Source organism: Orcinus orca, chromosome 10 (assembly GCF_937001465.1).
Source record: "Orcinus orca chromosome 10, mOrcOrc1.1, whole genome shotgun sequence".
NCBI lineage: Eukaryota > Metazoa > Chordata > Mammalia > Artiodactyla > Delphinidae > Orcinus > Orcinus orca.
The window spans coordinates 64,990,462-65,016,108 of NC_064568.1; the positions used below are offsets into that span (position 1 = coordinate 64,990,462).

Consider the following 25,647-nt stretch of genomic DNA (forward strand, 5'->3'; position numbering starts at 1 on the left):
ACAGAGAGGAACGGAGGGCATAGAGCAGCTGCCCAACTCCAGTCTCAGACACGGGGCTCCTGGTCAGCAACATGGGGAAACGGGGAGACAGCGGCACGACTTTCCGACCATGAAGCCAGATGTGTGTATTGACAAGGGTCACTGTCCTCTGGGCTCTGTTTAATCCGAGATTATAGCCTGACTGCGGCCTCGAAATCTCCTGGCTTTTTACTCAATGACAATGAGTTCTTACCAAAATAAAGACTTAGCAATCCTGTGTCACAATCCCTCTAAACTAAATCCTGCTGTTCCATTACATCTGAAAGTCTGCGAGCCTGGAGCCTGGAGACTTCGGAGTGTGCCATCAAAAGGCCTGGCAATCCAGGGGGAAGAGGAGGGAGGGGGTTATGGCTTGAGGAGAAAACCAAGGTCAAGGGGAAAGTTCACTGTAGCGTGCTTGGGTCTGATCTTTCTGTTTGGGACATCTGCGGGGGGCGCGGAGAGGCAGACAGAAGTAGGATGAAGGAGCGTGGGTGCTCATGCCCGTCTTTGCTCAGAAGGCAGCACGGAGGGGATGCAGGGCCGTGGGGAGGCTGAGGGTGGAGGCTTCAGAACCCCGTCCCTGTCCACATCCACAGGGAAAGACGGAAGGGGCACCTGGAGGCACGGGTGCAGACGAGGGAGAAGCCCACAGGCTGGGAGATGCCCATTCCCACAGCAGAGGCAGGTGACAAAACCCCCAACGTGAAACATGCTCAGCAAACAGTGAACCCCGCATCCACGAGGTGCATGCAGTGGGCAGGGAAGACGGGAGGCTCACCCTGGCATGGAGAGGGGGATCCCGTCACGCATAAACACCATGAATGCAGGCCTGGCCAAAGACAGGATTCAAACACAAGGACTAAACAACCAGCCGTGAACAGAATGAGCGCGTGAAAAGAGATGCTGCCGGGCCGTGGTGAAATACTGAATGCTATGACTTCAGGCTCGCTCTGTACCATCATGCTGCTTCATTGAGGACTATTTACTCAGGTAAAACAGGGCCCTGTGTGCCAAACGGGCTGGCTGACTGCTGGCTGCCTGATACCATCCTGCTTAAAAATACCTGGGATTGTCAAGAAAGGCTCAGTATGAACGCGTGATCCCAGTCTGCATTTGCTGCCCCAGCTGCTCCTCAGGGTGTGCAGGGAAAAAAATAATAATGTGAAGTGGACATTTTTTGTTTTCAAAGGCACCATCTCAGTTATCACATTATTCCAACACCCAGGGACTCGCCCAGGAGGCAGCCGGCCTTTGTAGACAAAAGACGTGATTCCTGCCCCGGCAGCCTTTCCAGCATCGGGAAGGAAAAATGGGAACAGACAGTGCAGGGCAGAAAGGCTGGCGTGGCCTCTGCGTGGTGCATGGGGAAGGTGGGACACGGGCCCTTTGTCAAAGTTTTATTTTGAGTCTTGGTAACTTGTGCTGGGAACAAATTTTCCCAGCCCAGAGGGTTTTCACCTAATTCCAGCCACAATTACAAAAATAACCTTTACTCCTCAGCTCTTCCTCCCCAGCAGAGTTGGCTCAATAAACACAAATATGTCCCGAGATACAAGATCTCCTGTTTTGGAAAAAAAAATAAAAAATTTCACCGGAAAGAAAGAATTACAGAAAAGTAAATGTTAGGTTTCATACCGAATAAGAAGGGGGGTTGGGGGGAATGTGGACAGTTTGGCATTCTTTCTATTTGCCCTCCTCCCAAAATAAAATATATAGGACTTTGAAATAATGTCTACTTAAACCTCAAGATAACAGCAACTAAATATCGAAACCAAAAAACAATATTTGTATTCATCAGCTATTTTAACAGTCACTCAAAATTACCGCTCATTTTAATTACTCCCATTTGATATGGACAAAATCACAACTCCTGGTATCTATGCACCAAAATTCTCTAGGGAAATGAGGTCTTCCAATGGATCCAGGATGCTATGATCCAGAAATGAAGGCTTCTGCTCTCCCCCAAGCCCCTCCATCTTCTGAGACCGCACACCCTTTCCCTCCCCTGAACTGCAGATAAGCACCTTGGGTCAGGGTCCCCCTGCACGTGGATTCCGTGGGTCTGGCCCCGTGCTGCTCGTGACACCTCTATAAGTGTACTTCACCTTTCCAGTTAGCATCTGTGACCGTCAGCTGAGATAAACATCCTCTCACACCACCACACCACACACGGTGTTTGCCAACTGACAGACCACAGGCTGGGGTGAGTCATTCAGACTCCTAAAGCCACGCTCTGTGGAACAAAGAGAACAGAGGACAGGGCGCAGGGCTGGGGGCGACAGTGTGTTCTCCACAAGTGCAGGGAGAAGCCTCCTGGCCCAGAGGAACTCGCCAGAACGCTGAGGGTCAAGAGTTCCCACCAGCCCCTCCCAGGGCACATCCCTAACCCGGGGCCAAAAAAAACACTGAGGATCCCAGAGGCTGGGGATTACCAAATTTCACAGAACAGAAGAATCACTCGGAGCGCTTACTCGATGAAAGGGCTGGGCCCACTCCGAGCCAACGGATTCACAGGGTCTAGGGTCTGGAGAAGGAATCTGCATTTTAATCCAGCTCTCCTGGAGATGCAGAGTAAAAGGGTCTTCAAGCCCACGAGAAACACTGAGGCATTTAACCTAATTGGTTCTCAGCCCTGAACGCACATCAGAATCACCTGGTGTCATCATCGCCCGAGATTGCAGTAAGTCAGCCTGCGTGGGATCCAGGAAGAAAGACAAATATCATATGATAGCACTTCTATGTAGAATCTAAAAGAAATGATACAGATGAACTTATTTACAAAACAGAAGCAGACTCACAGACATAGAAAGCAAAGTTACGGTTAGCAAAGGGGAAAGGGGGTGGAGAGGGATAAACTAGGAGCTTGGGATTAATAGACACACGCTACTATATATAAAATAAATAAACAACAAGGTCCTACTGTATAGCACAGGGAACTATATTCAATACCTTGTAATAACCTATAATGGAAAAGAATCTGAAAAAGAATATATTTTTAACATATTTATTTACATATATATTTTTATAACTGAATATATATTTATATAACTGAACCACTTTGCTGTACACCAGAAACTAACACAACATTGTAAATCAACTATATGGCAATAAAAAAAAACAAAAAACCCTACCTCAGGTGAATCTAAGATGCAGCCAGGTCAGGGCCCACTGATGATGAGGCCCTGGCTGTGTTGGTGTGGTACCCAACTTACCCGACAATTACTCACAGCTCCTGTCCACCATCCACCTCCAGAGTAAAGCTATTTCTGCTCTTAGACGGAAGCCCAGCGTACAACACGTAAGGCTACGTGCGCTGAGCGCCTGCTTGATCAGACTGCTTCAAAGGGAGCCAGAACAGTGATGGGAGGTAAAGTAAAGCTGTCGTGTTGTTTGGAAGAAGATGGGGACAAGAGTAGGGGGAAGAGGTGGGGTAAAGATGCAAAGGGGGTCTGTTTGAATCTAATTAACGGCCTCCTTCCCATTTTTAGATAAAATCAATTTTTAAGAACTCCCTCTACCTGTAATACAAGTACACTTTTTCAACACTAACCCTAAAAAGAAAAGAGGTTAAACTAGAAAACAGAGTGCAAAAGTATTCTAAAAAGGGCTCAAAAACATGTTTATGCTATTCCAAAAAATACTGTAGAAAAGGTATGATATTAGTAACAATTTCAGGTGTACAGCAAAGTGATTCAGACATATAGATATATACAGACAGATTCTTTTTCAGATTCTTTTCTCTTATAGGTTATTACAGAATATTAAGTACAGTTCCCTGTACTATACAGTAGGTCCTTGTTTGTTATCTATTTTATATATGGTAGTGTGTACTTGTTAATCCCAAACTCCTAATTTATCCCTCCCCCCCATTTCCCTTTGGTAACCATAAGTTTGTTTTCTATGTCCGTGGGTCTATTTCTGTTTTCTATATAAGGTCATTTGTATCTTTTGTTTTTCAGATTCCACAAATAAGTGATATCATATATTTGTCTTTCTCCGTCTAACTTACTTCACTTAGTATGATAATATCTAAGTCCATCCCTGTTGCTGCAAATGGCATTATTTCATTCTTTTTATGGCTGAGTAGTATTCCATTGTATATATGTGTATGTGTGTGTGTGGGTAAACATATATACATCTGTGTATCTGTGAGATAGACAGATATATCAATCACATCTTCTTTATCCATTCATCTGTCAATGGACATTTAAGTCACTTCCATGTCTTGGCTATTGTAAATAGTGCTGCTATGAACACTGGGGTGCATGTATCTTTTCAAATTATGGTTACGGTTAGGTTCTTAAATGAGTGGCTCCTGGCTCCAATTTAATTTACATGAGTTTCCCTGGAGATTAAAATGCAGACTCCGGGGATCCTGCTCTGGGAATTCTGAACGTGTAGTCCTTGGGGAAGGTGGGAAATATGCAATTTTAACAAAGATTCTGACGTAGGCGGTCCCAGAGCCCACCTGGAGAAACACTGCTCCAAGTGAAGGAAGGAAGACCAAAATCCAAAGTCTAACTTTCCAGGTAGAAAGAATTCTTGCTCCCATCATATCTGAAATCCCCTTTCTCTGTGGTCTGATGGTCAGCAGGACATTCTGATTTGCTGGACTTTGTCATCTTTTTCTCCATCCTCCCTTTTACACCTACAAGCATGGTTTTGCCCACATGGTCTGTAGGCCTCTGCGGCGAGACTGTAGCTTGTCGTTTCTTGGACAGGATTCTTCCTTCTGCTCTATCTGTGATAACATGCCAGCTCCTGGCATGCAGAGAAAGCACAATAAAATTTTCTCGAAGTTCCTATGTGCTTCTTTTCAAGAACTTAAAATCCGTTATAAAGATCACACCTTATAATGCCATGGAAGTGCTAAACCTCACATTTCATTGATTCTCTGCCAGCCATCTACCAGTTTCTGAACTGATTAATTCACATAATTCAAGAAATCTGCACCTAAGGCTGGATAGAGGGGCTGCAGACCCTGCACCTTGTTACAAAGCACCATTCAGAGAATAAGCGCCCCTACAAATCAAAAAGCGACAAGAACAGGGGCTCTCCTCTTGTATCCAGTTTCTCTCTGAAGTTAAAACGGAAGCAAGGGCAAAGCCTAAGAGAGCACCCTATTCATTCACGTGTCCCTATATCAGACTATGTACGCAGCTAATACTTGGTGAACCCTGGTGACTTATGTCAGGCTATGTTGCAGAAGCTAAGGAGGCAAAGGTGAGGCACGGCCTTTGCCCACAATGATCTTAAAATGCAGTGGGGAAGAGAGGTGTCATAAAAATAAGCCCAGTGCAGTGTGACACCCAACACGGGCAACCTCACCAGGGCGGGGAGAGCCTGTGAGTGGGAAGGGCAGGTTGATGACTTAAACTTTGCCTCCATTGACTTTTTATAATGAACCATATACTGCTTTCCTAATTATAAAAAAAAAAAAAAAATCCCAAGGTGAAATAAACTTGGAAATACAATGGGTAAATGCAACCATTAAAGGATCTTAGAAGGAGAAACACTGTCTGTGGTCCTCAACACTTAACATGGAATAACCAGGCTTAAAATGCCAGAGTCCACTCTCGTCCCAACCATCGCTGATGACCAGACTCCAGAAAAAAGAATATTGGTGACTGGTTTCCCCCACCTTTTGCCTTCTGGGTGTGCCTGAGACGGCTCATTCCCATGCCAGACACCCATCAAACCCATACACATTATGACCCAACTTATGAAACTCCTCCATTAATTATATCACGGTCAGCCGTCCAAGACACACATCACGTCAGGGTCGCTCCCGTGCCTTAGAACTGGCAGATCCAGCAGGAAACCGTGATGGCTGTTGTTTCCTCCTGGAAATGGGGGCTGCAGGTGTTTTTCAAGCACTTCTCTGATCTCGCAAAGAGAGTCCGGAGAAAGGCACAAAACAACAAGCAATGAATGCCATAAACCGCTCGGGCGTTGCTTCTCCGGTCACAGATGACCTCCCAGATGCCAAATCAGCCCACGTTCACTGCCCATCCAGCCCCTTTTTCCAGGCAGCCTTCCCGGATGTGCTTCCCGCATCTGGCTCCCAGGCAAGGTCTTGGGATGCTCCCGTTTCTCCACCTGCTCCTTCCCAGCCTCTGTCTCAGGCTCCTTTTCATCGGTCCTTTCACGACGGTGCTCCCCAAGGTCCTGCCTTCCCACAGCCGTGCCTGGACCGTCTCATCTGTGGCGACAACTCCATCCATTGATCTGCAAGCGTTAGCTCCACCCGTGAGGTCAGTCCTCCGGGGAGTCTGACGTGGTGGCAGTCGGCCACGCTCTCGCTCGGCTTGTCTGTGACACCAGCCAGCACTGCTGAGCAGACCAACCGCCGCTCCTTCTTGGATCTTCCTCTGCTCTGCCTTAAATGGTGACATCCTGCACGCCCCTGCCCTTCATTCCCGCAGCCCCAGATATCCCCTGCACAAGGATGCCTCCCTAACCTTCACCTCCCCTGAGCCTCAGACCCTGATACTCAGCTGCCCACCGAACACCTCCACTGGGATCTTCCAAAGGCATCTCCCCCTCATCTTTGCTCTCAGTCCTGTCCTGTCTTGCGTCTCCCGTCTCCCCACGGTGGGAAGTGGGAGTTTATCCCAGTCGCAGACCTCTCACTCGCCCTTTCCTCCACATCCAACACATCCCCTCCCCATCTGTCACCCACACGCCTGGTCCAGTATCTCCCTTTTTCCTGCCCCCCCCCTCCAGTCTCTCCATTACCCACATGGATGCCTAGCCTCTGCCTCCAGGCTGCCCCCATTCAACCCCATGCTCCCTGCTGGTGCCGGGAGACCTGGGAGTCACGCCCCGGCTGGACACCCTTTCACAGCGCCAACCCTACCCCCACCCCCCGGGTTTCAAGAAAACACTCCCTAGCCGAGCCCACAGGCCCCCGTGATCCCGCCGCCATCCACCTCTCTCCGGCCTCGTCTCTTGCCATGCGCTACGGTAATACCTTGCGTTTCCCAAATTTCAGACCTTCAGACACACACACACATGCTATATCATCTGCCCAGGAACATCCTTCTTGTCCTTCTTGTCATTTCTTCGTCTCTACCTGCAACTTGTTCCTCAGAGCTTGAGTAAATGTCATCTTTCCCAGGAAGTCTTCTTAATACTCTTCCCTTCCCCAGGAATGACGGAGACCCCACCCCACCCTGGGCTCCTTCAGGCACACCTCTGACACCGTCCTGTCATCGCAGATGGACCTGGTCCTTTCATTCCTGTCCCCTAAATCCCTTGAGAGCCATCGCCAATCTACCACTAGCCAGCTACCACTGGCTCCTAGCACAGAACTCGAATACCTGGTGCTAGTTTAAAAATTCAGGAAATGAATACAACTCATTCTAAAACTCTGTTCCTGCTCCCTTGTCCCTTATCTCAGTGAAGTGTGCGTTCCGGCCAAGACTTCACCAGTGCTTTGCTGGGCCTTTGGAAATACTCTGCCGTTATTTAGAACGCTTATCTGAGTTTCTCTCTTCCCATCTGGATCCCTGAGGAAGGTCAGAATGGTTGCCAGCACAGTCAAGAGGCATTTTAGAAATAAGAATAACTTCAGCTGGCTGCAGGGAAGGTCTCCAGAAGACCATCTGCTTAGGAAATGCCAACGAGCTACAGGGAGACCTCTTTGCCATGGTCCAGTGGGTCACATATAAAGGCTGACTGGTCCAGGACAAAAGCCCAAGGCAGGGACCTTGATAAGAAGGTCTGACTTATGGATGAAAAAGATGTGGTACATACACATAATGGAATATTAGCCATTAAAAAGAATGAAAGAATGCCATTAGCAGCAACATGGATGGACCTAGAGATTATCATACTAAGTGAAGTAAGTCAGATGGAGAAAGACTAATAACATATGATATCACTTACATGTGGAATCTAAAAAACAAAAAAAGATACAAATGAACTTACAAAACAGAATCAGACTCACAGACATAGAAAACAAATGTATGGCTACCAAAGGGGAAACGTGGCGGGGGGAGGGATACATTAGGAGCTTAGGATTAACATATGCACACTACTATATATAAAAATAGACAACCAACAAGGACCTGGTGTAAAGCACAAGGAACTCTACTCAGTGCTCTGTAATAACTTATATGGGTAAAGACTCTGAAAAAGAATGGATGGCTGTATACGTGTAACTGAATCACTTAACTGTACACCTAAAACTAATACAACATTGTAAATCAACTGTAGTCCAATACAAGATAAAAATTAAATTTAAAAAAAGTTATGAAGGCCCGAGTTAGGTGAGGGAGGGAGGAACACCCGTGACCCACTCAGTTCCCGGGGTGCCTGCTGCCACCCCGACTTAGTTGAGGCCTCTGTGGTGTTACCTGGGGCTCCCCCACCCCACTCCCCAGCTCCAGGCCGCCTTTTGCTGGGGACGCGTGTGGAGTCATTGGCACCTGGCCCTCCCATGTTTGTCTACCTTGCTCAGGCCCCCTTGTTCCTCTTGGTCTACCACTCATCCACCCGACTGAATGGAGGAAGCCTATGCTTTCACATCCTGCAACGCCATCAAACAAAGGGTGAAGAGCAAAGTTAAACACTCCAGGGCATCAACCCTTAACGTGCAATAGCACTTCCACTGAGCACCTTCACAAACAAAACGTATGTCAGGTAAACACGGAGCTGATTGCTTCACAGAACCTTAAAAGCAGCGGAGCGCTAGTGCTGGGTCTGCTTCTGCCCACGTTCTTTCCCGTGTCCCTCTCTCTGCAGCCACATGGCCCTGGGGGTGGCTGTGTCTCCCTGACTGATTTCAGCACGAGAATCCTAAGTCAGGTAGAGACTTCTAAACTTCTTACTCACCTCTTGCCTCACTCTGTCTGGCTGCCTTTGACTTATCACATCCTCTGGAAATTTCTCCATCTTGTTGGTTATCTACACCAATCCTACCTTTGAAACCTGTAGCTTCCTGTTGACATTAAAGTTACACATCAGTTCGTGTTTTCTCCAGAAAGACGAAAAGGCAAGAGTTATTGATGAATCTGCCTTGTTAAAACAGTTAAATATTTAACAATAAAGGTTTGGGAAATGTTCGCAAACCTATGTGAAGTGAACAAAAGCAAGACAGAAATATCTATGTGGTGCATAACCCCAATTTTTGTGAAGCAGGTTATGAAAAGGAAAAAGATAAAGAGAAAACATAAAAACATTAATGATGACTATTTCTGGGTAGTAAGATATGACACTTTTCTATTGGGGAGACAGAACTGTGATCTGGAATCTAACAAACCTGGATCCACTGCTCACTCACCCTGCCACCAAAGACAAGGTTTTTAAATCTGAGACTCGGTTTTCTCACCTGTTTAAAAAGGGGGATGCAAATTTCCTTCTTGGAGGTGGTTTGAGGATTAAAGGCGATAACACACGACGCACTTGCTTAGCCTCACAGCTCGTACACAGTAAGCCCTCAGTAAGTGTTCTGGGGATAAAGATTCACACAGTTCTCTTGGGTTTTCAACAGTGTTTCTTTACGTTTCCTTATTATTAATTCTCAACAAGCAACATGTGCTTTAAAACACATAAGCTGGAAAAGCAACGATCCTGATAATTCCTTGCTCTACCCTTCCCCAGTCTTCTCAAGGACAGGTCAAATGGAATTCACTTTAAGTACAGTGAGGAAAAAGAAAAAAAAAGGACACCAGCTAAACTGGGGCTACTCTATGTTGCAAAGAAGAATTTCCCAGAGGGAAACCTGCTGGCTAGCCCAGGCAGAGCCTCAGGTGTACTCCATGGGTGAGATGAATGTCGGTGGGTTAAGCAGGTGAGTCACCCAGTCGCCAGGTCAGTGACAGTGTGCTCAGAGAAGATAAGGCTACGAAAATGTGTGCCACGCTAAGTAAATTCACGTGGGACCAGTGATCGATCTGTATGCCGATGGAGCCAGGTACTGATGTCAACATGTCAGCGTGTCACCTGTCTTCAGCGTCCTTTTCAAGAATAAAACGCCCCATCACAGTGCTTGCAGAATATTCACACTCTGAGAAAAGAACATGATATGATCTTAGCCACTGGCAGTTAGAGACAAAGTCCTATCCATAGGAGAGGGCCACACCTACTTCCAAGGGACCTGGGACGTTCACGTTGTCTAATCTCTTTACTTTTCTTTCAAAGGTAAAGCCCCATACAGTCTTCATTTTTGGCTTTCCTTGTTCTACGCTTCTGGCAACACACCGGTCTTTTGCCAAGACAGCACAACGATGACCTTAGAAGGGTCACATCAGAGCATCCCAAGAAAGCCCTATGTTCTTTCATTAGATGATATTTCCTTTTTGGACATAAAAGATGGACAAATCGGGCTTCCCTGGTGGCGCAGTGGTTGAGAGTCCGCCTGCCGATGCAGGGGACACGGGTTCGTGCCCCGGTCCGGGAAGATCCCACATGCCGCGGAGCGGCTGAGCCTGTGAGCCATGGCCGCTGAGCCTGCGCATCTGGAGCCTGTGCTCCACAATGGGAGAGGCCACAACAGTGAGAGGCCCGTGTACAGCAAAAAAAAAAAAAAAAAAAAAAAGATGGACAAATCACCTCATAGGGTGGACCAGTTCTACTGGTGGTTGAATTCATTCACTAGGTAGAATTTCATGAGTTTAACTCTCTTAGGATGACTTTTTCCTATTTTCATCTCCAAATGCAAAGAGCACTTAGTCATAAATATTGCCTGTATTCTTTCTCTCAAAATAGACTAGAACTATCAGCTCTACCTTTATCATGCTCAATGTTCCCCAAATAATGAAAAGTGCCACCCCTCTGGGTTTCCCATTTCAGCTCCATCACTAACTAGAAATACAACTTGGAGGCATACCACAACTTCTTCAAGCCCCAGCCTCCTCATCCTCGTCAGTCACCCTGAGATGCTTCTACCCAGCTCCCAAGATTGGTGCGTTGAGTAGATAAAATACGGGTGTGACGAAACAGCACAATGCCTAGCGTAAGGCACACAGTATCTAGACATCACTTCAGGTAGAAAGCTCCCTGTGTCACTCTAGCCTTCAGACGTGCTCGTGTCCTCACCCCTGCCCTGCATGCTTATTCTCACAGTCCTAGTGCAGATCCTCATGACCCAAAACAAAGGACAATAACAGGGTTAATTCCAGCAGCCAACACTGAGTGTTCATTACATGCAAGGCATGTTTTTAAGCCCTTTACACACACAGCCTCTTTTAAGAGTCACAATACCATTTCCCAGATGAAGAAACTGAGACACAGAGAACTGAAATAACTTATCCAAGATGGTGACCCCTGTCCTGAAAATCTTTCAGGACCCCATGTTCACCAGAGCAAGCGCCTCAAACACCCCTCATACATAAAACTCTTGTTTTCAAATTATACTTTAAACCAGTTTCTAAAAATTCAAATTAAAAAAAAAATCATGCATACTTGCACAGGTCTTATGCAGTTAGCAAATGGGTGGCCACCCATCATGTCGATCCGTGTCTGGGTTTACACATTTCCGTGCAGGTGTGGAAAGGAGGCTACCCTTCCTCTTTGGGGGCACACATCTGAATTTCCTGCACATGGGTCACTCACTGGAAGGTTGTGACAGTGCAACAGAATCGTGTGTGTGTCTGTGTGTGTGTGTGTTTACTAGGCCTGTATGTGATCAGTGACATAAAACCGTACAATTCCAGGATTCAATTAAATGCCAGTTGGGGCAGCTGCTGCTCACGCCTTACCAACAGCTGGCTTTCTCTTTTTCTTGTGTAAATACCTAACTGCACTTCCCACCTCCTTTCAGTTAAGCTGGGGACATGAAACTGGCCAACAGACCATGGATGGGGATGACGTAGGCCACTTCTCAACACAGCCCATAAAAATCACCCAGGCACAAACCCCGTTTTCCCCTCCCACAAGGACCCTGGTGGCCGCTAGTTGAAGCAACACATGCATCCAAGGAGGAAGATATATAGATCCCTGAATATACAGAAGAGAGCCTCTCACAACCACCTCCCCATTCCACACACCCCCACCAAAAACACACACACACACACACACACACACACTGGAAGGGACTGTAAATTGATCAGCAATAAAATTTCTCATTCTGTTGAGCCCTTGAGAATTCTTTAGCCGCGCAGCACGGCTTGTGGGATCTTAGTTCCCCAAACAGGGATTGAACCCAGGGCCATGGCAGTGAAAGCGCCAAGTCCTAACCACTGGACCACAAGGGAATTCCCTCTTCTCTGATTTTGGATGAATCTTAACATTTTCAGTGAGTAACCAACAGACAAGCACTGAGATATCTGCATTTTAATGATATCATTGACTCCATAAATGTATAACAAATATTTGAAAAATTTTTCCAACAAACAACAACTCAGCTGAGGAGTCCACTCTTCAACTCCCTCCAAATTTGCAACTCAAGTATAAGAATTGTTAAAGACTGCATGATTTCCAACTTCAAACCAAAAATCCCCATTATTCTCTCAAGTCTCTTTCAAATCAGTTACACTGTAACTGACACCTCTCTGTGTGCCCTGAGCACTTTATTTGTATAACTGTATAAGCCATCAATGTTAAATTACTTACATATGTCTGTTGTGCCTGTAGAATTACCTCCTTAAGGGATAGAAGAATTCAGCAAAGAGCCTTACACAAACACAGTAAGTACTCAATAAATGTTGCTTGAATTTAAAAAAATAATAATTATGAGCTATAGTTGATAACCACAAACAGTAAAAAAAAAAAAAATGGCCTGGATCCAAGGCTTTTTCAAACTGAAAAGATGTAAGAATCAAAATTTATTATTAGCTTGGAGCAGGTGTGTTAGACTGAGGACATATTCAATACTTACAAAGTCAATTTAAAAACCAAATCATTTCTGGGCTTCCCTGGTGGCACAGTGGTTAAGAATCCACCTGCCAATCCAGGGGACACGAGCCAGGGCTCGAGCCCTGGTCCAGGAAGATCCCACATGCTGTGGAGCAACTAAGCCCGTGCGCCACAACTACTGAGCCTGCACTCTAGAGCCTGCAAGCCACAACTACTGAGCCCGCGTGCCACAACTACTGAAGCCCCTGTGCCTAGAGCCCGTGCTCCGCAACAAGAGAAGCCACCGCAAAGAGAAGTCCACACACTGCAAGGAAAAGTAGCCCCCGCTCGCCGCAACTAAAGAAAGCCCGCACACAGCAAAGAAGACCCAACGCAGCCAGTTAAATAATTAATTAATTAATTTAAAAATAAATAATAAAATAAAATAAAATAAAAACCAAATCATTTCTATATATAATCCTCTAGTTTCAGTTCTCAGTCCTGCTCCTCAGTCCCCCTTTCCTCCTCGGCTTCTTCATCCTTTTCTAAGACGTGTCTTTTCTAGCTTAATAAGCTCAGAGCATTGTTTCTGGTCATGGCAGCATATTGCTGTCACCATTCTTAGGGAGAGATGCCATCCAGCCCTCAGCTGCCTGGAGGCTTAGCATCTCTTGGCTCCAGCCCAAGTCACGTGACAAAACAGGTGACCTCAAAATCAAAAATGAAGCGCCATGGCCACCCACCCTCAACCACTTTTACAGCTGGGCACTGTCAACCTGATACCAAGGAAAACTGCCTAATTAGAAAGTGAGCAGAGACTGGCATTCCACATGTTGGGTTTTTTTTTTATCACTGAAGTATAGTTGATTTACAATGTGTTAATTTCTGCTGTACAGCAACGTGATTCTGTTATGCATATCTATACATTCTTTTTCATATTCTTTTCCATTATGGTTTATCAGAGGATACTGACTATAGTTCCCTGTGCTCTACAGTAGGACCTTGTTGTTTATCCATCCTATATATAATAGTTTGAATCTGCTCATCCCAAACTCCCAATCCATCCCTCCTCCACCCCTATCCCCCTTGGTAACCACAACTCTGTTCTCTATGTCTGTGAGTCTGTTTCTATTTCACAGATAAGTTCATTTGTGTCATATTTTAGATTCCACATATAAGTGATATCATACGGTATTTGTCTTTCTCTGTCTGGCTTACTTCACTTAGTATGATAATCTCTAGGTCCATTCATGTTGCTGCTAATGGCATTATTTCAATTCCTTTTATGCCTGAATAATAATTCCCTGTGTGTGTGTGTGTATATATATATATATATACACACACACACATACCACATCTTCTTTATCCATTCATCCGTCGATGGACACTTATGCTGCTTCTATGTCTTGGCTATTGTGAATAGTGCTGCTATGAACATAGGGGTGCATGTATCTTTTCCAGTTAGAGTTTTCTCTGGATATATGCCCAGGGTTTTGTTTTACTTCAGGAGAAAACACTACAATTATGTGCCTTCATCTTAGCCCATTCTGTGTAAATCCAACACTGTTTTGGAAAATTCATCACCCGGCCACAGAGCAGTGCAGGACTGAGTGAATGACTGAATGGGGGAGGGGTGGAGGAGGGATGAGGAGCTACTGACAATCTCTAAACGTTTAGAGAACCCAGGACTGACTGAAGTTCGTACTGACCTAAAAAATATATTCAGAGGTGTTGACCTCAAACTCAGGGCACCATCTCTATTACAAACCTGCTCATTAAAGAGAAAACAAGAAAGAGAAAGTTATATAAACCTACAACTTATTCAGCACAGCCACAATTTTTCTGGTAAGTGGGAGAGAACCATATGAATTAATAAAGAGTAACAATAGTTTACTCTTTTATACTTTTTTGAAATTGCCATCCGAGGCAGATTTTGAGTACTATAAAATTATCAGTGTCCTGGTTTATTTACCTAAGTCAGCCTTAAGTAATGCATGGTTGTTTTTGAAAACTGATCCACTCGAAAACGTGAAACCACTGGTCTGAGGATACGCAAAGTGACAAATTCTGAAAGAGTTCCAAAATCATTTTGAGCAGAGGCATTGCTGTCAAAATTTCCCTTCGGATTTAACAATTTGCATCACTAATTTGTGATAGATTTTCACGTTTATCTGATAAAATATCATGGATGTTTCTTTATGGGACAAAAAAAAAGGAAGGAAGGATCTGTTTGCATAGTTTATTCCAACTCTTTCAGTGTTTAAAATGGAAAGGTGATTAGAAAACGTCACAGACGCCAAATTTCTTTCCACCTCCACTTTGAAAATAATTATTATTATCTGGAATTAAAATGTGAGTGGAAGGCAATTATATGTTTTCTATTATTAACCCCTCTCCCTAACAAAAGAACAGGTAAAAAGTTCAGACAGAGAAAGGGCCTGTGATAGGAACGTGGCAGTACTTGTAAAGACAACCAAGCCAGGTCTGGGGTAGAAACTGTCAGCTCTCCACCCTCAAGGCAGAGTGGCCCTGTGGGGCTTCTCTTTGAGGGGTGTCTCCTGTACCATTTTCACAGTGACTGTGACAAAGAAACTCACCGACTGATAACACAGATTAAGTCTGTGTTAATCCAGCGGTGTGCTAGGCAGAGCACTAAGCCTGGCCCCAAATTAGGCAGAGACAGAGAAGGGAACAATGGCCTGATTGTGTAAAGTCTTAAGCCTGCGTGGGCGAGAACTGGCCTCTGTCACACTTCTGTTGTGGGTGTATGTAGTTATTACCCCCAAAAAGCACTAACTGTTCATAACCAAGAAGGAGGACTTCTAGGCGCACTGGCTGCCTGGCTTGCCAGAAAGAGCTTTTTTTCAGGACACACTCAGAAGCACCAAGACGTGCTGTTATACAAGGGCATTTCAGCAGGCTTCAAAATTGATCTTAGATTTCATTAAACAAACCCACTGCCACAGAGCACAGACACTGATCCCCATCTTGCAGCTGTACAGAGGGCAACTAACCCAAACATTTAATCCAAGTCTAGCCTCTCGACTTTGTGGGATGATGATCCTGCTGACGGATTGGATAAGCTGTCCATCTCCTAACTCTGAAGCTCTGTCCCAGTGCCACTGAGGGTTTTGTACTAAAACTGTCTTTTAGTTTCTTGTTCACTCAAGTTTGCAAAGTAATTCTCCAGAATGTGCAGTCTCTGGCCATGTTTGTTCGGCATGCAGTATTACTTGCCCCATAAGAGAAATAAACTCATGACTTCTTTGGCTGTGCTAATACTAATAGCATTTCCTTAACTTCATCCATCCCTGTTCTACCTTCACAATTTTTGTCATCCTGGCAGAGCACCTGTGTTCTTTATTATTTACCTCACTCTTTTAAATCAACTTTGTTGAGTAAGATTTATTTTTAAATCACTAACATGAATAGAAAGCCATTATCATCACCAGATATAAAAGATAAATATAACAATCAATACAATATAGTGCGATTAAGTTTTACAGAAAGCAACCTAAAGGGAGTAAAAAAAATTTTAAATAAAAAGGAAAGAGGATAACTTCCTCGCTCTGATTCAATATTAAAAACTGCTGTTTTGCAGTACCACTTAAAATCTTCTCTAGCAGTGCTGGTGGCGTATGCCTAACACTTTGGGGGAAAAAAACTGAACTAAACAGATAATGATACAGTACTGTGATGTAAGTCGAATTACAGCATAGACTATAAAATTCAAATTACTAACCCTCTGGGCAGGACTCATGATGCACTAAGAAAGTCCACCCTACACTTGTGGACAGCGAGATAGTACTCTGGGGTAGTACCTCTTCTCACGTATCCAGAAAGCATTTGTCTCCAAGAGCTAAGAATCAGTGAGCAGAGAAAACAGACAAAAAGTCCGGGCATGAAAGCGGATGCGCTTCACCACAGAAAACTGCATCAGACCTTAACTTGAAGCCTATAGTACTATCTCCCTCCCTTGAGCAGGGAACATTAGGAAACGTCTAATTTTGCTCCTGGAATCAAAGCCGACTTGAACTTCAGTCAGCTCTAGCCTCTTACCCTTTAGCCAGGAATATCCTGGAGGTTTCCCACCTTCCACATGGGCAGGTGCGGGACCAAGAGAAACAGCGAACCTGGGCTCAAAGCCACAGGAAGCTGCTGAGGGGCTGTTAGGAGCGGGCTTGGGGGTGGGGATGGCTAAGATCTCCTCCTCAGTGTGTTTGGCATCCCTGGGGAGCTTCCTAGCAATGCAGCATCTCCAGACCCACCCCAGACCTACTGCATCAAAATCTACATTTTAACAAAATCCAATGGTAATTCATGGCACGGTCAAGTTTGACAAGCACTGATCCAAAAGGGCTTGAGTGGTCTGACACCAACATCTCGTTTGCCTCCCTCCTCCATGGGCGAGCGACACTTTCCGGAAAATCAGGAACTGAGGAAGGCAACAAAGGTCCTACCACGACAGTGGCCAGTGCTGGCCATGGCCCTGCTACAACCCAGGGACTGGGCAGGAAAAGCCTCTGATCACGGAGAGGGCCTTCTCCGCTGGGGCTGCAGAAGACACACGGGGCTCCAGACACGAGCCCCAAACCCTTACAAACACCTGCATCCACGCAAAGTGCGGGTCCTCCCACTGCCTCTCAGGCTGCAGACTCTGTAACCTGGATTCACCTACTCAGCTGCCTAGGAAACTCACATTAATGGGATTTTATGGGCCAGAAGAATGAGAAAGGAGACATAGGGAGATTTGCCTGACCTGGAAACAGCTCCAGACCCACGTTCCTGTTGGTTATAGTAAAACCATGACCTTGTTCTGCTCTGTCATCTGTGCAGTTTTTTCACAACCACAAAGAAAGGCCCCTCCACCACCACCACCCCATTCCCACCACACACACGAGCCAGAGCAAGGCTTTGCCAATAGGCGAAGGGGGAGTTTAACTCCCCCAGCATTTCTACAAGAGCCTGATTAAAAGGGAGCCGATCTGCGGGATCCGTCACAAAAGTCCAACACCTGCAGAAGGAGAGGTTGAAAATGAGGCGGGGAGAAAAGGAGGGTAGGCATCCCAGGGAGATAAAACACTGTGTGACCTGACACGACTACAGTGAAAGCTCACCTCCTCTTATCAACATGCTGGAAGGTATAAATGGACATGTGGAAAGAGGCACGTAGCCCTTCTTTCTTCCTCTGAATATTTGAAAAGACACAGCTGATGTGGAATCTGGTAAAACTGGCCACTTGACAATGCTGAATTCCCACAGAGCATCTCTTCCCATCAGAGTCAATAACAGGACTGCAACCTTCAAGCTTTATGCGTTCTCTGCTCCCAGATAATTAAAGCCAATACTTCTCCTCTGTCTCAAGTATTTCTGGACCCCTGCTTCTCTTCCTTCCTAATGCCAATTTCAAAATGACTATTTGATTTCTTGGGACTGTGTGATTTCAGCGACCATTTTTCAAAGTCACTGCTTCCTTGCAGAGTTCATAGCCAGCCAGTCTTTACAACTGAGATCATCCCTAAGACAAGAGAGAGCAGTTTCAATCACATACGCCTTAGGTAAGGGAGACGCAGGACAGCCTTAGAGGCAAGGCTGGCCTCAGAGGTCCGCCCCCTGCCACCCTGCAGTGTGAGGGGACGCTGCCCATCAACAACTTCTGCAATGAGGGCAGGGCCGCGCTCTGTACTGCTTGCCACCCCTGTACCAGGGTAGCCAATACCCAGGGTGCCCAGTGACCGGGCGCTATGGCTTACGGTTGGCTTAAAAAGATGAGTTGGGTCAACCAGGCCTCATTTAGAAATGGCAGCCAGATGCCACAGCAAGGGCAGAGGCCCAGAAGTGCATGGTGAGAAACCACAACAAACCGGGTCTGCAGAGGCCAGCTCCAAAGGACAGAGCACCCAGAAACAGAAGAGAGAGGCCAAGAAACCACTCAAATGGTGTCAGATGTGGACCCCGGGGCAATGCTTTTAGCAAGTCAGCTCCACCCCACACCCCATCCTTACCATCAAATCCCTTTTACTTAAGCAGAGCTGACCCCCCTGCAACCAAATAAGCCATTGTAAACAAGCCTCCCAAACTAATGTTTTTCACTCTTTCTAGTACCTGCAAGGGAAGAAATAATTCTCATGACAAATAAAGGTAGACGCTATATCAAGAGCATATGGCTTGGCCTAAAGACAGTTTCCAATGGATGGGATCTGAGAGGTGGTAGCAATTTACAAAGTGGAGGGTAAAATCATTCTTTCTTCACCACGTTTTCAATCAAGTACTGATTATTATTGCTGCCTTATAACAGTGACTCACAGGAAAATACTATTATCCCAGCCTTGGGGTTTCTGCAGAGGACATCAGATTGAAAGAGCCAGACCTGAGGGTCACTGAGAAGGAACCTACAGATTTTTGTAGGAAAGCAAAACAAAACACAATGCTGGTGTGTAACAGGAGAGACAGAAAAGGATTATCATTTTTATAAACAATAGATTACATATGGGCTTATCCTCAGGACATTAAACCGGAGTTCTTGCAAGGACTGAATTCCATCACTAAAGACAGGACCCCTGGGAGCTGCCACTTTAACTTGAAGTAATTAATCAAACATGCTCCAACAAGCCATGGGACCAGTCTGCCCGGGGAATGCTCTAAGGGCTATAAGACCCAAGGTAAAACCAGGGTACCCATTTAAAAGTGAAAGGCTAAACAGGATATAAACACCCTGCTAGGGCGTTCACTTAAAAGGAAGCAACATTACAGTGAAATCTGAAAATCAAAATAAACTCACAAATATGCCACACAAATAATTCAAGTGGGCAGACCTACCCGGGGCCTAATCAGAACTGAATGAAACTGACAGAAATATCTGGACGGCAAGCAGGTCTGTTCACTGTAGCAGGGAGACAGATTCTCAGGGGAGCAGCCCAGGCAACCAGGCCACAGCCAGGAGAAACCAACCCTTCCCTAGGGCGCTTTCCCCGCCACAGCAGTCCTCCGAGATCTGGACAAATGACCATACTAGTAGCCCTCAATGTCACCTCCAATCAAACGTGGGGGCAAGCTGCGGATTTGCCTGTCCGCAGCTCCACCGCTGTGAATCAGACTGAACCAACTTGGAGAAAGTTATCGCCTAAAAACTGTCATGACATTTTGGGTAAATACGTATGAGGTGACTAAAGTATTCAATAACGGCATTAATTTCATCCCAAAACATATACATAGCTTTCCTCCAAGAACATTTATCCAGCCATATTTACTAAAACTTGTAAGCACCAGCATCAGAAGAGACAAATGAACAATTCAGGTGGAATCATTTTTTCTTACCATTTCGGGACACATCAAGTTCCACCAGCTGCATGAAGTTTGCTATTTCTGGAGGGAGCCGCTGAATTTCGTTATCGCTAAGTCCGAGCTTTCGTAACTTGACTAGCTGGAAAAATTGCTGAAAGACAAAATAGTTTCATGTAGGTCTCACATCTATTTGCAGTGTAAACTTTTTGCCCAATATGAAATTTAAAAACAATATGTCTTTTAAAAATTAGTGACGATTGCACCAATGTCAATTTCCTGATTTTGATATTGTACCAAAGTCATGTGGCCATGTCACCAACAGGGTAAACTGGGTACACAGGCCATCTCTGTGTACCATCTACAATTATTTCAAAATTAAAATTTTTTAACAATGAATAAGTAACTCAATGAGAATAGTAATGACTCCTTTATATTATCCAGTAGGTGGTCACATTTTCTACTTATGGAACCTGATATGAAATCTGCAATGTTAAATAAAGATATTTGAAAATTAGAGTAAAATATTTCTTAAACATTTTTAAAAGAAATTACTGTGCATTAGAAAATATATAAATATCCCACAAATGTGTGGAGGAGAAAAAAATTATTTTTGGCCAATCTAAAAAAGAGCCTGCACTGGATCCTTCCATTAACCACGGCACACAGAGGTGCCTTTTGCGCCACACCCTTTAAAAACTGTACTAAAATAGCATTAAAGGAATTTATAGGGAGATGGATATAGATATAAAAATATGAAATAAAGGCATGAAGACAATTCAAGATGAGAGGGAATGAGAAGCAAACTAGACATGCAACAAAATCCTTGAAGCTAGAAAACAGATAAATTAAATGACAGCTAACGAAAGAATCGATACAAAGCTGAAATTTAAGCCTATGGAGTGAGTAGCCAATAGCAGATTAGGTCCAGGTACCTCTGAAGGAAGGAGAACTGTCTGAAAATGGATATAAAGACAGTTAGGCCCCATAAGCCCTCCTCTCCCCTGCACAACCAGGCAGGGGAATGGAAATTTCCCCCAGAAGAGCTGACTGTAAGCACAGCTAAGGGCAGGGGTGAGGCACCCAACTGGAAACAGGTGGAGGGGGTCAGAGCCTCCTCACTGAGATCCACCCCCTCCTCCCTGCAGCCAGGCTCCCAGCAGGGGAAACAGACAGACTTACAGACACGGATTATACAATAGGGAAGCCCCAGGTTACAAGCCCCACCCATGCCCTCAGAGCTTCAATTCTCTCCTTTTTTACTTCAAGTGCCTGGATCTCATTTAAAGAGAGTCAAGGTTCTCCAGACACTTGAGGAAAGCCCTTTACATGCAAGAGAGTGGGCACCCACACACATCTCAGAAGAAACAAATGTGATGTAGGGAGCAGGAAAAACTTCACCAACCAAAAAAAATATAATTAATAGCCACAGAGAAATAAGAGGAAGTGAAGCAGCATGATGCCATAAAAGGCAAGCTTCAAAGAATAAACTCTCAGAAATTAAAAACTAGTGCAGCATCAATATAAGAATCCAATAAAAGAGATGAAAAATAAAGTTAACAGAAATCCCTCAGAAAGTAGAAAAGAAAGACAATGAGGTAGAGAAACGGGACAGAAAAAAATAGGAAAATTAGAGGATCAGTCCTCAAGGTACTATATCCAATGAATAGGTATTACAAAGAGAAAGAAAACACAGGGACTGCAGAGCATGAGTTTCCAGTTTGAAAGGGCCCAACACGTGGACAATAAAATGAATGACACAGAACACATAGGGATACCAAGGAATATTATAAAAGTTCATAACTCCAGAAGTAAGACGATTCTAAAAGCTTCCAGAGACCAAGGGGTTGGGGGGTGGGGCGGGGAAGGGAGGTCATAACAAAGGATTGGGAATCAGAATGGTGCTGGACTCAACAGCAACCTTGAAAGTAAGAAGGCAATGGAGCAATGCCTTCAAAATTCCAAGAAAACATTATTCCCAACCTAAAATCACATACCCAGCCAAACCATCAGTCAGGTATGTGACAGAATAAAGACATTCTCAGACACGCATGGTCTCAAAAAATTTATCTTCCTTGGACCTTTCTCAAGAATCCATCGAGGGACTTCCCTGGTGGCGCAGTGGTTAAGAATCTGCCTGCCAACGCAGGGGACGCGGGTTCGAGCCCTGGCCCCTGGGAAGATCCCACATGCCGTGGGGCAACTAAGCCCGTGCGCCACAACTACTGAGCCTGTGCTCTAGAGCCCGCGAGCCACAACTACTGAGCCCACGCACCACAACTACTGAAGCCTGCGCACCTAGAGCCCATGCCCTGCAGCAAGAGAAGCCACCACAATGAGAAGCCCGCACACCACAACGAAGAGTAGCCCTCACTCGCCGCAACTAGAGAAAGCCCGTGCGCAGCAATGAAGACCCAATGCAGCCAAAAATAAGTAAATAAAATAAACAAATTCATTAAAAAAAAAAAAAACAGAATCCATCAAAACGTGGAAGTATTGGGTTGGCCAAAAAGTTCATTTGGTTAGTGACTATGTTGTTCAATAAAATTCTTGGTGAAAATGAAAAACGTGTCTCTTATTTTCACTTAAAACTGAATGAGTTTTTTGGTCAACCCAATAAATCTAAAAGGAGGAAGATCTGAGATCCAGAAATCAGAGAATCAACAAAACAGAGACAAAGGACAAAACAGTGAAGGAATTCCAAGATGGCAACCGAGCAGCAGGTCCCAAGAGCAACCTGTCTACACTGAAGAAAATATGAGGGCTCCCATAAAAAAAATTAAAAATACCAACACATGTGAGGGGTTATCTGACATGTTTTGGAAGTATCAGGAAGATTTATTTGGTGACAAATTAGAAACTGAAACAGAAAACAAAGCAAGCAAAAAAGGAGGGAGTTATTAATTCCAGAAAAAATACAGAGTAAAAGAAGATATAGTCATAATATAAATATAAAATTTGGTTATGAACAATACTTATACAGTCATAATATTTTAATATTTATATACTGTCAAAAACAAAATTTATATTATGTCAATACTGAGAGGATGGGAAAGAAACTGCAAGTGCTAAAGACTCATCTTCCATAGAAGGAAATCAATAAATAACTAAAAAGTGTGTGTGTGGGGGGGGGGAATCAAACAGTAAAATCAAGCCATTTAGCAATGTGGAAGCTAATGTCAATAGAAACATCCCAGAGCTGAGGGTTCGCAAAAGCCAGAAATTGGAGTGGGAGAGGGGGAGGGCAAGAGGCTTATTGGATTTTTAAAACATTATTTGCATATATTACCTTGCTAAAAATAGAAATTGAATTTACAAAGGAAAAAGTCTCTACTAAGATGACAGGGTGCTCCAAATGATAGTTGCAAAGGATGGTAACATTTAATAAGCTTCATCATTTCTTTTCCTTTGGTAAAAGGGATTGTAACTTATACAATCAAAAAGAAGGCATCATCTTTGACAACCAGTTGGGCAATACACAAAACGTAAAAAGTTTTTCAAGTCCACTGACATCATAACAATACTTTGGGGCATCTATTCTCCTAACATAATTGAAAATAAGAAAAACCAGCTACGGTGCACAATATGCCTTTGCATTCTTATCATTACAAATGAAAAGCATGTCAAATAAGGGAAATGCTTAGCATGTTATTAATAACTCAATACCAAGCAAACAACAAAAACGATTACTGTAAAGACCAGAGAACTTGAAAAAGATTGACGACGCAAATATAATTTTAAAAGAAGACAAAATGGCAGGTACTCTATGGAAAAAAGCACGCGTGCATGTTGAAAAGGGAACAGGGGGGAAAAAGTTATGCTAGGCAACAAGGGAAATGCATGAACAACTTTATTTTTTTAACAAAAAAGATGTTTTAAAATAAAACGAACTATGAATCTCAGCAAATGAATGCTACCAATTAGCTATATATGACAATGAGCGTGCTCAACAAAAGGACTAATCCTCTGGAGTTCTTTAATCATAGGGCTGAAATTTAATTTCTTAAGGAAAGGTATTGAAATTTCTTTATGTGGGTTATACTAAAGCATTAGCTGACACAAAAGCCATTCAAAAGAGTCACATTTGAATAACTGAGCTTATGCCAGTTGTTCAAAGAGTCTGACAGTTTAATAATGCATCGATGTGTTTACTCAGGCATGAAAAGCTCACTTTGTTTTCCAGGAAAGGCATAACAGCAACAGCACAAAAACCATCACCAAATCCATACATTCAAGGACCATTCAGAAATAATACAAGAAACCAAGTCAACCAGGACTTAGATCTACAGTGAATAATAAGCTAGTTGTATGTCTGTGGAAATGATAACCTGCAAATCCCAACGTCCAATAGAAATCCTAATTTAATCCTAATCCTAATTTTAAATCCTAATTTAAAGCAAGCAAATTTAAGTTTTGTTCTGCATAGTAAAAGCATCCTCAAAAAGGACCTGTCACAAATACTACTTTATTCAACTGGGGATGCACATACCAGATGGAAAAACAACCCTATCTGACAGCATCCCACAACGAAAACAGTGATTCCTCAATCCTTCCCTCATTATCCTGATGGGATCTTAGTTCGGTGTCCAAATGCTTTAAATTAACTACATTCTATAAGATAGACACAATGCCACTAAGACTGATTAAATCTTCAAGTTTTCAACTTCCGCAGATCGTCATGGAAGAAAACTCCACAAGCTTATAAACGCTTCTGCCTTCTCTCTGAGATGAGCCAGGGCACATGAGGAACAATTCCTGTAGCCCTCTTGGCAGGAGGCCTCAGCAGGGTGATCATGTGACAGGGTACACAGACACCATTCTTCAACCACACCATGTTGATTACAGCGCACTGGCCCACTTAGAGCACATTTTGTACAATGACATGGAAAGAAACCCAAATTGCCTTGGCTTGCTTTGCTACACCACAGTCTTCTTATAGCCACCATTGTTTTTAGTAGATACAGAGTCTTTAATCTGGTTGAACAGAATGTTTCTTTTTCCCATTCTCCATTTCTGGCAAGATTCTTTTTCCTTCTCTTGATAGTGTGAGTTCCTCTCCCTTCTTCTTAGGAATACTCAGTCCTAAGAGAGCTGTGTCCTTTGCTATCACTATACGGCCAATGATCGATTGTCCCCCACTGCCCAAATGTCCCCATAAGGTGAAGAAAACATGAACCACTGTTACAGATTCACCTGGGAGATGACAACATAAAGAATGTTATTAAACTCCTGAAAAAACTGTTTGAGCTGTCATGACACCAAATTTACTCACAGACTTCCTTCTGGGGGTCTTCTAACCCTTCAACTAAATTTGACCCCTTGCCATCCTGCATAACTCTCATCACATCCCTACTCCTGTCCCCAAAGACCTGAACTGCCTTTGTGGTCAGCCTCCTTGGTAAAGATGTTGTAAATCAATGGTTCTAATCTCCAGGTGAGAATAACACTTGTTACAGTATTTATCATTGGTATCATCTGGCAGTGTTCTTTTCTGCGACACTTACAAAACGTAACTGTGACTTTATTACCCAGAAATTCTACTCCTAGGTATATACCTTATAATTT

General features: G+C 44.2%; 1 protein-coding gene across 8 annotated transcripts in view; it reads right to left on the reverse strand.

Annotated features, from left to right (window-relative positions):
- The window catches only part of LRRC1 (leucine rich repeat containing 1), a 172,036-nt gene that overhangs the window by 106,288 nt on the left and 40,101 nt on the right, over positions 1-25,647 (reverse strand). For 7 of the 8 annotated variants that reach the window (XR_007479816.1, XM_049716243.1, XM_049716242.1 and 4 more), the window contains exon 2: positions 20,119-20,236. Coding sequence is in view for 7 of the 8 variants with exons in the window: in XM_049716243.1 (XP_049572200.1) it covers positions 20,119-20,236 (118 nt within the window). In the remaining variant the exon portion in view is untranslated. Of the gene's footprint in view, positions 1-8,859; positions 8,966-20,118; positions 20,237-25,647 lie in introns of all 8 variants that reach the window. The other variant, XM_049716245.1, reaches the window with a different exon arrangement.